Source organism: Amphiprion ocellaris, chromosome 17 (assembly GCF_022539595.1).
Source record: "Amphiprion ocellaris isolate individual 3 ecotype Okinawa chromosome 17, ASM2253959v1, whole genome shotgun sequence".
Lineage (NCBI taxonomy): Eukaryota > Metazoa > Chordata > Actinopteri > Pomacentridae > Amphiprion > Amphiprion ocellaris.
The window spans coordinates 32,348,835-32,359,783 of record NC_072782.1 but is presented as its reverse complement, the minus strand read 5'-3'; the positions used below and the strand labels follow the sequence as shown (position 1 = coordinate 32,359,783).

The following is a 10,949-nucleotide window of genomic DNA, read 5'->3' as shown; positions in this document are numbered from 1 at the left end:
TTATCTATCTTTAGTATGTGTGTTTTAATCTAACGATCTGTTTATCATTCTATCTCTATGAATTTCTATTATTTCCATCTGTTTCTTTTAAATTTTATCTCTATTTCTGGAATTCAGTATTTGTTGTAGTGTAAATCTGTTTATCTTTCTATCTGTGTATTTCTTTCTTCCTATATCTCTATTTCTATACGTATCTCTATATACTTTTTATCTTAAAGTTTCTGTCCACTTGTCTCTACCTCCTTCAGTTTCTATTTATACCTGTCTTTATTTCACTATAAATGTCTATTTCTGTATCTATCTGTATCCCTTGTTATATTTCTATATTTTAACATTTCTTTATTTTAACCTCAGTTTCTATCTCTATTATTCTCTAATCAAATTTATCTCTGTATATATTTATTGGATTCGTTTTAATCTGTTTATCTTTCGATCTCTGTCTATTTCTTTCTTCCAATATCTCTATTTCTATACGTATCTCTATATAGTTCTTATCTATAAATTTCAGCCCATTTCTATCTCCATTCTATTACTTTCTCTTTTTATATCTGTGTCCCTTGCTATAGATCTATATCTACAGTTTTGCATTTATTCATTGTAACATCTCTATCTCTGTTTATATCTTTATTAATCTCTAATCAAGTCTATCTCTATGTATCTTTATTACATGTGTTTTAATCATTGGTCTGTTTATCCTTCTACCTCTGTGTATTTCCATTATCTCCATCTATTTCTTTCCATCTTTATCTCTATTTTTGGATTTCAGTATTTGTTGACTGATTTGAAACATCTCTGAAGCATCATCAGCTGGTGAGCTTGAAGGCAAATTAATTTCTTTTTTGTGTTGATTAATCTTATTTTAACCTCTTCAGTGACAGAACAATCTCCCGAGTCAGAACCAGTGGTATAGTCGTTTATTTCTAACACCAGACAGATTATTAAACTTTACATCTCAGACCAGCAGGATGGAGTTTTAAAGAGCTTCACGACCAGCGTTAAAGCTTCTCCTGGACCTCCGCTGCTCCTTTCCCTCCTACGTTAAATACACCGCCTCATAAATTATTAAGAAAATAAATATCAGAATCATTTTTAAAACATCGGGATGTTTAGTCGGTGGACGGACTCAGAACCTCCTCAGTAACAACAAGAACACATCAGCAGTAGTATTCATAAAACCGTCTCATTGGTCGGCTTTAGCTTCCTGTTCGTCCACGGACCGCTTCCTGGCGAACAGGTGGGTCGGGTCTCGGCCCCTGAAGCCCGGCTGGACGTTGAACACTGGCATGTTCCTCCAGCTGGACGGGTTGTTGAAGGCGGTCGATCCGGATCCGGGGACGCACGGCTTGTTCTGGACCAGCTGCAGGAAAGTCTCCATGTCGGGTCCCAACCGGGCCATGACCCCGGATCGGACCGCCGCCACCGTCTGCTCATCGCATCCCTGCAGCGTCTGCAGCAGAGTACTGTAGTACCTGCAGCAGGGACACCACATTCTGTATTTTAGACTTTAAAACATGCTGTAATTTTACTGTGAGCACATTTTTATGTTGTTACACTTCAACCCTCTGAACCTGAAGCAGTTCATGGGTGTTTTTTTTTTTTTTTTTTGCTCTTGCACCTCCATGGAAACAAGAACAACCAGCACTAGGAGCTACAACAAATTATCTTGTAAAATTTGGTGTTTTACTCTATTTTTAGAGTGTTACAACCTAAATTTATTTCTGTATAACTGATTGCAGCACTCTACAGTAGAATATGAAGTTTGACATTTAGCCACATCTGCTGCAATCACAGTTCAAATATCTAGCTATTTAAACTGCAGTCACAGGTCAAACATCTGGTTACTTTATCTGCAATCACAGGTCAAACATCTGGTTACTTTATCTGCAATCACAGGTCAAACATCTGGTTACTTTATCTGCAATCACAGTTCAAACATCTGGTTACTTTATCTGCACTCACAGGTCAAACATCTGGTTACTTTAGCTGCAATCATAGGTCAAACATCTGGCTAGTTTATCTCCAATCACAGTTCAAACATCTGGCTACTTTAGCTGCAATCACAGTTCAAACATCTGGCTACTTTAGCTGCAATCACAGGTCAAACATCTGTCTACTTCAGCTTCATTCACAGATGCAGGTTTACATACAAACACTTGATCAGTGTCCAGTTTTGCTGCCTGTGTAATTGTGCTAACAGACTTAGCCAAAGCTAACAGACTAAGGCTAAAGTAGCATTTCCTAGGTCATGATATTTGGCTAACATTTTGAATTTTAGTCCATTTGCTATAGTAACCAACGTGTTCATTCTGCAGTATTCTTTAGTTATATAGTAGAACGTACTCAGGCTGCTAGAGGAGAATAGTAGAAGTGTAGTTGTTCATGTTCCCCTGAGGATGAATCCTACTGACTTTGGAGTTTCTTTGTCTTTTACTGAGGTGCTATTCTCAGGTCAATAATTTTAAAATGTTTCGGACCAAATACCTACAAAACTAACAACAGATTTAGTGCTAATTAGCAAAGGCCTAATATGCTAAACCCGGATAATCATAGTAAACATGACACTTAAGCTAAGCTAATAAACGTGATGCCTGCTAAACATTAGCATATTAGCATCCTGATGTTAGCCTTTAGCTTGAAGCACCACTGTGCTACTCCAGGGAGCTGCTAGCATAGCTAAATGCTGCTAGTACAGGTGTGTTTCTTTACCTATTGGGGAAGTGGGTCGGCACCTGGACCACCTCTCCGATGGCATCAGGGTTGGTACGAGCCACGGTGCAGATGTCCAGACTGGTGTAGCACTCCTCTTGTACCTTTAGTAAGACACAAACGCTGTGACCAAAGGCTAAACCAGAACCAGAACCTTCAGGTCCGTAAACACCAACCTCAGCGATCATCCTCTGAAAGATGTTGCAGCGGCGGATGGTCTGGAAGACTTTTCCTGAGATCCCCTGGGAGATGCAGTGCAAGCTCTTCTTCACAAACGTTTTACCCTGGAGAAAAAAAGCAGGTCACACAGGTGTACACATGGACAGGTGTAAAGATGGATGGGTGTAAGGATGGGCAGGTGAAGGTAGTGAAGGACAAGCTGACCTCGGTGTTGAAGGTAGCGGCTGAGTGGAGGAACAGTTCGCAGATCTCGTGCATCCCGTCGGTGTCGCAGGTCGAGTTTTCCAGACAGGAGAAGAATCCACAGCCCACAGCCACAGCGTCGTTCAAACATCTGGCCACATCACCTGCAATCACAGTTTAAACATCTGGCTACATCACCTGCAATCACAGGTAAAACATCTGGCTACATCACCTGCAATCACAGATAAAACATCTGGCTACATCACCTGCAATCACAGGTAAAACATCTGGCTACTTTAGCTGCAATCACAGGTAAAACATCTGGCTACTTTAGCTGCAATCACAGGTTAAACATCTGGCTACTTTAGCTGCAATCACAGGTTAAACATCTGGCTACTTTAGCTGCAATCACAGGTAAAACATCTGGCTACTTTAGCTGCAATCACAGGTTAAACATCTGGCTACTTTAGCTGCAATCACAGGTTAAACATCTGGCTACTTTAGCTGCAATCACAGGTTAAACATCTGGTTACATCACAGTTTTAGTACTTTTTGTTAAGTATTTTTACAGTGTGGTATTAATACATTGACTTAAGTATTTTACATATTAGTATTCATGATTTTACACTGTGATATCAGTACTTTTACAGTACTTTTCACATTGCGTTATAAATACTTTTACCTAACTATTTTTAGTACCATTACTTTATAGTTCTCTTAAGTATTTTATATAGTGGAATTAGTACTTTAATATTTTACAGACATTAGACATTATTAGTACTTTGACTTTTTCATACCTTTACTTAGTTCACAAAATATTATTATTACTTTTACTTAATCGTACTCTTACTTAAGTATTCTACAGAAAAGAATAAGCCTGAGTTCTATTATCATAAATCTTTCACTTTATAGTATTGTTACTCAAGTGTTTTACGGGGCAGTATTAGTACTTTTCCTTAAATATTTTATAGTGTAGAATTAGTATTTTTACTTTCATATTTTACAGTGTAGTATGAGAACTTCTACTTCATACTACCTTTACTTAAGTAGTTTTACAGAGTAGCATTAGTACATGTATTTTAATGTACTATTAAGTGTTTTGCCGAGTAGTATTAGTACCTTTAGTTTATGGTACTTTTACTTAAGTATTTTACAGTATAGTTTTAGTACTTTTATTTTATCATATCTTAAGTAATTTGCAAAGTAGTACTATTACTTTTACTTTATCAGACTCTTACGTATTTTGCAGAAAAACATAAGCCTTTTTACTTTATAGTACTCTTACTCAAGTGGATTACAGAGTAGTGTTAGTACTTTTATTTAAGTATTTTATAGTGTAGACTAGTGTTAATATGTTTACTTTATAGTACTGTTACTTATATATTCTACAGTGTAGTATTAGTACATTTACTTTATAGTACTGTTAAGTGTTCTACAGAGTAGTATTAGTACATTTAACTAAATAGTCATACAGTGTAGTATTACTTTAAAATAATATTTTACAGTAAACTTAAGTAATTCAGTGTTTTACAGAGTAGTATAAGTATTTTTACTGAGGTATTAGTAGTTTGATGTAAGTATTTTAAATAGCAGTGTTATTACTGTTACTTTAGCATTTTAAAGTTAAGTATTATTTTGTTTACTTTATAGTACTGTTACTTACCGGTAAATATTCTACAGTGTAGTATTAGTACTTTATCTTTATAGTACTGTGAAATGTTCTGTAGAGTAGTATGAGTACATTTAATTAAGTATTCATACAGTGTAATATTACTTTAAATAGTATTCTACAGTAAACTTAAGTAAGTAAGTAAGTATTTTTCAGAGTAGTTTAAGTACTTTTACTGGAGTATTTTCAAACTGGGGTGTTAGTACTTGGTAGCGTACTAGTACTTTAACTTATTACTACCACTAATTTAAATAATACAGCATAGTCTAAGTACTTTGTCCTGAGTATTTTCACAGAGTAGCATTAATACTTTTACTTAAGTATTTTTACAATCTAGTATTACTTTAAATTAGTATTTTATAATACACTTAGGTAATTAAATATTTTACAGACTAGTATATGTACTCTTGCTTGAGTATTTTCACAGTAGTGTTAGTACTTTTACTTAAGTATTTTTCCAGTTTAGTATTGTTTTAAATTAGTATTTTACAATAAACTTAATTATTTTACAGAGTAGTATGAATACTTTTACTGGAGTATTTTCACACTGGGGTGTTAGTATTTTAGCTTAAATATTTTAAATAGCAGTCTAAGTACTGCTACTGTAGTATTTTCACAGAGTTGTAGCACTAAAAGTACTTTAACTGAAGTAAACTCTCCTAAACGTTCCTCCAGAGAACCGGGACTCACTCGGGCTGTTGGCGGAGAATCTTGCCCGGCGGGGAGCAGCTTCCTCCGGCAGCAGCTCGAAGGCTGCGGCGGCGCTGAGAGCGAGGAGGAGCAGCAGAGCGGAGCCGCGGAGCATCGTGTCTGGTCGGGGAGCAGGAGGAGGACGGAGCCGCTGGAGCTGCTGGTTCTTCTGGTTCGGTGAGTCCGGTGGTTCGGTGGTTGTGCCGGTTCCGCTACTTCCTCCTCCCGGTATTTATGTGAAGTCTGACCAACCAGAGCGCAGCGGAGCCGCAGTTAATGTTTATTCACGGGTGTAATTAACCCACGGAGCTAATTGGATCTTTCCAGACGGAATTTCCGAGCAGAGATAAATGTAGGTTCTGTTTAATTAGGTTCTATTTAAAAGGCTGCAGGAACTGGAGGAGACGCTTTAAATCTACTATAAATAAAACTTTACACACAACTTATCATTTCATAAAACATCCGCATCAGAACATTTTTATAAATCTCACAATAAACATTAAAACTCTTTCTTTATGTGAAATAATAACATTAAACCACGGATTGAACCATATTTACTGTGAGCTACAAGCTGACTGGCGGCTACAGTTGTTTACATTTTATAAAATTAATTAAGCCGAATTATTTATTATTAATTTCTGTTTGTAATGAACTCAAACATGCTCCAATAATTTTCACAAAATTTTTATAATACCGATGAAAACATAAAAATACAAATATTCTCAATTGAGTCCTGAAGCGTCTTTTTTTCTGCGAATTCTCTGCAGGTTTATGGATGTTTACTTTAAATGGACATCAGGAATAAAGACAGAATCTTAAAGTCTAAGTGACGCAGAATCTAAAAATATGAGTTTCATGTCTGTGAGTATAGTTTTATTTAAGTTATGCTTCTAGATTTTGACACTAAAAGTGATTTCCCGAAGCTTTATCTACTCTTTACCTCTAATGTGGCCTCACTCCAATCACCTTGCAGGGAAATGGTCAATGTGGGACAGAAAATGACCACAAAGAGACAAAAACAACCAAAATAAGAGACGAGATGAACCAGATGGGGGAAAACAGCGTTAAAGAGAGGTAAAAATACTGAAAGAAGTTGCAAAATCACCAAAATATGACACAAAATATGCAAAACTAAATGCAAAACAACCTAAATTAGATGTAAAAATACTAAAATAACACAAAAAAGTAACAAAAAAGAAATAAAATGTTCAAAGTAAGAAGTAAAATGACCAAAATTAGACAGAAAATGAGCAAAACTAAATGCAAAACCACTGAAATAAAAGTAAAAACATTCGAATAAAACAAAAAAGCCACAAAAAAGAAATGAAATGCTCAAAGTTAGATGTAATATTACCAAAACTAGACAAAACTGAATGCAAAACTAAATGTAAAAACAATAAAATAAAACACAAACCCAACAAAATTAGACAAAATGACCAAAATTAGACAGAAAATGGGCAAAACTAAATGCAAACCCACTGAAATTACATTTTAAAACATTAAAATAAAGCACAAAAACAATAAAATTAGACAAGATTTCTGAGGTAAGAAGCAAAATGACCAAAAGTAAACATAAAACATCCATTTTAAGGCTATTTTTTAAATTCTAATTATAAAATAAAGGATGTATCATTGGGAGATAAAGCTTCACTTAGTAAACAATTAATTAATTATATGTGTAAAATCAAAATGGTAATTAACAGTTTCTTTCAATATTACTACAAGAAAATGCTCTAAACTCTGACTAAAAATAAAAAAAGACAGAAAATACACACGACAAAACCCTGAAAACGTGATGAGCTGCAGCTTTAGTGAATTTAATGATCAGACATTGAAGAAATAATTCAGATTTCCTGTTTTTTCCCACCAACATGAGGCGGTTTTATCTGTAATGATCTAAAAATAGCAGCTGGTTTCTGATTCCAGTCACGCTGATGGAACTTCCTGTTGGGTTCAGTGAACGCAGCACGAGGTGACGAGTACTCTGAGGTAGAAATACCACTACAGGAGTACAAATACACATTTATAGCAGCATTTAAAGTCTTATTTAACTAAATAAAAGTACAGAAATAATAATGTATCAGTAGTAAAAGTACATAAAATCACAGTATCTGGAAATCAGTAGTGAAAAGTCCAATATTCTCTCTGGAATGTAGTACAAGTAGAAAGTATTCATACCGCTACACTTTATCCACATTTTGTTGGGTTACAGCCTTGTTTCAAAATTGATTCAATTCTTTTTTTCCCCCTAAAAGTTCTACACACAACATCCCATAATCATCAGCATCATGATGTGAAGCACGGTGGTGGCAGCATCATGATGTGAAGCACGGTGGTGGCAGCATCATGATGTGAAGCATGGTGGTGGCAGCATCATGATGTGAAGCATGGTGGAGGCAGCATCATCATGAACCATGGTGGAGGCAGCATCATGATGTGAAGCATGGTGGAGGCAGCATCATCATGAACCATGGTGGTGGCAGCATCATGAAGCATGGTGGTGGCAGCATCATGATGTGAAGCATGGTGGTGGCAGCATCATGATGTGAAGCATGATGGTGGCAGCATCATGATGTGAAGCATGATGGTGGCAGCATCATGATGTGAAGCACGGTGGTGGCAGCATCATGATGTGAAGCATGATGGTGGCAGCATCATGATGTGAAGCACGGTGGTGGCAGCATCATGATGTGAAGCACGGTGGTGGCAGCATCATGATGTGAAGCACGGTGGTGGCAGCATCATGATGTGAAGCATGATGGTGGCAGCATCATGATGTGAAGCACGGTGGTGGCAGCATCATGATATGAAGCATGGTGGTGGCAGCATCATGATGTGAAGCATGGTGGAGGCAGCATCATGATGAAGCATGGTGGTGGCAGCATCATGATGTGAAGCATGGTGGTGGCAGCATCATGATATGAAGCATGGTGGTGGCAGCATCATGATGTGAAGCATGGTGGAGGCAGCATCATGATGAAGCATGGTGGTGGCAGCATCATGAAGCATGGTGGTGGCAGCATCATGATGTGAAGCATGGTGGTGGCAGCATCATAATTTTTTTTACCTCTTTAAAGTAATTTTTTACCTATTTTTGAATTGTTTTGTTTGTTTGTTGTTGTTGTTTTGTATTCATTTGTGGCCATTTTATGTTGAAGTTTTTCCATTTTGTGTCCTATTTTGATCGTTTTGCATCTCCATGTGGTCATTTTGAATAGTTTTGTGTACTATTTTGATAGTTTTGCGACAAATTTGCATCTCCTTATGGACCTGTTGTGTCTTTTCATACTGATTTTGTTCCTCATTTTCGCAGCTGTGGGTGTCTTTTGTGTCTCTCTTCAGTAGTTTTGCTTTCAGTTGTGGCCATTTTGTTTCTTATTTTGGAGATTTTTCACCTCTTTAAGGTCATTTTGGATCATTTTGTGTCTTATTTTGGAGATTTTTCACCTCTTTAAGGTCATTTTGGATCATTTTGTGTCTTATTTTGGAGATTTTTCACCTCTTTAAGGTCATTTTGGGTCATTTTGTGTCTTGTTTTGGTGATTTTTCATCTTTTTGTGGCCAGTTTTGATTCTTTGGTGACTTATTTTGGTGATTTTTCATCCTTTTGTGGTGTTTTTTTGAAGTTGTTTTGTGTCTCATGCTTGTTATTGTGTGTCTCTTTGTGTTTTTTTGTCTGATTTTCTATTTTTCAGCAGATATCTTCTAGCTGAAGCCTCCTTTGACTTGTAGAATTAGAATGATGTTTGTGGAAACTCTGAGTTTCTTATCTGCAGGTAAAAGTTTCCGTCGTCAGAAGCGTTGACCCTCGAACGACTTCGTTAAGCTGATAAACATCTTTCCAGCTTCTCATTAACTTCCTCTGCACCAGGAGGAGAAAAAACTGATGACAGCTCAGTTTGTTCCGTATTATTTTTATTTATTCCCTCATTCAGTACAAAACACAAAAACAGAAAAACAAACTTTTATTGAACTCCTTCCTCAACTTTTCACTGTTTTCCTGTAAAATTAAGGCGATTTTCCTTCATTTTATTCTCACAATCAGAGTATTTATTGATTTTAAATATTTCTCTTTAGTTTGACTGTATCTCGACATATTTACATTTTTTGGGTATTTATTCTTGAAATAGACATTTTTTTCGAATTAAAAAATAAAATAAAAAATTTCCACGTCAATTATTTTACTTAGTATTTTTTCAATTTTTTATTTGAATTATTTTAATTTTTATTTGCTGAATTTTCTGATATTTCTTGAGATGTTATGACAGTAAAACTTAATTTTCTGATTTATTTATTTATAATATTTCTCTTTCCTTTTTGATTTTATTTTAACATTTTATTACTTTTGTGTTAAAATTTTAATTTTGTTGTGGAGATTTTGACATTTGTCCAGATTTTTCCCTGAGATAAATATTTTTCATTCAAATAAAATAAAAATCCTCCACATATTATTTTTTGGTTCTCTATTTTCTGCTTTTTTTTATTAGAATTATTAAATTTTTACTTGCAATATTAAGACTACATTTTTTTTTTACATATTTTGATGCTTTTCACAAATAGTATAACTAAATATTTGTGGAAAAAAATCTCTTTTATATTTGACTTTATCTTGACACATTTTAATATTTTTTTTATTTTTGTTGTAAAATATTTTAATGTTTTTCTTGAAATAAATGTTATATAATATTTGTCCACATATGGAAATTATCTCAACATTTTTATTTATTTTCAAATTAAATTACAAATTTATTCTTGAGATAGAGATTAAAATAAATTTTCTCCACATTTCATTATTGATTTTTTAAAAATTTTGTGTTATTTCCAATTTATTTTTATAATTAAAAAAAAAAATTCATGAAAAATAAAGACTTTTCCTTGACATATTTTGCATTAATAGTTGACATAATTGGACTTTTCTTGAAATATTATGTTTTGTAATATTTCTCTACATTTGACTATTTTCTCAACATTTCAGTTATAACAAGAAGAAAACTATTAAAATTACAACTTTTTCTCCATTTTTCTACCTGATTTTTATCCTTTATTATAATTTTTTTTTTAAAGTAGAAGCACACATTTATTTATTTATAACACCTTCAGCTGCTTCTCTTAGGCCTTCTTCTGGTTTAAAACAGTTTATCTCTGTCCTGGTCCTGGTCCTGGTCCAGGTCCAGGTCCAGGTCCAGGTCCTGGTCCTGGTCCAGGTCCTGGTCCTGGTCCTGGTCCAGGTCCAGGTCCAGGTCCAGGTCCAGGTCCAGGTCCAGGTCCAGGTCCTTGTCCAGGTCCAGGTCCAGGTCCTGGTCCAGGTCCAGGTCCAGGTCCAGGTCCAGGTCCAGGTCCAGGTACAGGTCCAGGTCCTGGTCCTGGTCCTGGTCCAGGTCCTGGTCCAGGTCCTGGTCCTGGTCCAGGTCCAGGTCCAGTTCCAGGTCCAGGTCCAGGTCCAGGTCCTTGTCCAGGTCCAGGTCCAGGTCCAGGTCCTTGTCCAGGTCCAGGTCCAGGTCCAGGTCCTGGTCCAGGTCCA

The 10,949-nt window shown here is 35.7% G+C and overlaps 1 protein-coding gene across 1 annotated transcript; it reads right to left on the bottom strand.

The window, feature by feature from the left end:
* Positions 1-899: 899 nt before the first annotated feature.
* Positions 900-5,648, bottom strand: stc1l (stanniocalcin 1, like). The gene is made up of 5 exons (XM_023296769.3): positions 5,429-5,648; positions 3,091-3,233; positions 2,883-2,990; positions 2,707-2,810; positions 900-1,469 (listed from the first exon to the last, which is right to left on the bottom strand). Exons 1-5 carry the CDS (start codon positions 5,541-5,543, stop codon positions 1,181-1,183), a joined length of 759 nt encoding a protein of 252 aa, XP_023152537.1. The 5' UTR covers positions 5,544-5,648; the 3' UTR covers positions 900-1,180.
* Between the last annotated feature and the right edge of the window lie 5,301 nt (positions 5,649-10,949).

Bases quoted from the DNA above. Each gene is read 5' to 3' on its own strand.
- stc1l (XM_023296769.3), bottom strand. From the start codon at position 5,543: ATGCTCCGCGGCTCCGCTCTGCTGCTCCTCCTCGCTCTCAGCGCCGCC. The intron at 2,811-2,882 runs GTTGGTGTTTAC...GTCTTACTAAAG, and splicing joins TTCAGAGGATGATCGCTGAG to GTACAAGAGGAGTGCTACAC. The intron at 1,470-2,706 runs GTAAAGAAACAC...TCCCTGCTGCAG, and splicing joins CCGACCCACTTCCCCAATAG to GTACTACAGTACTCTGCTGC.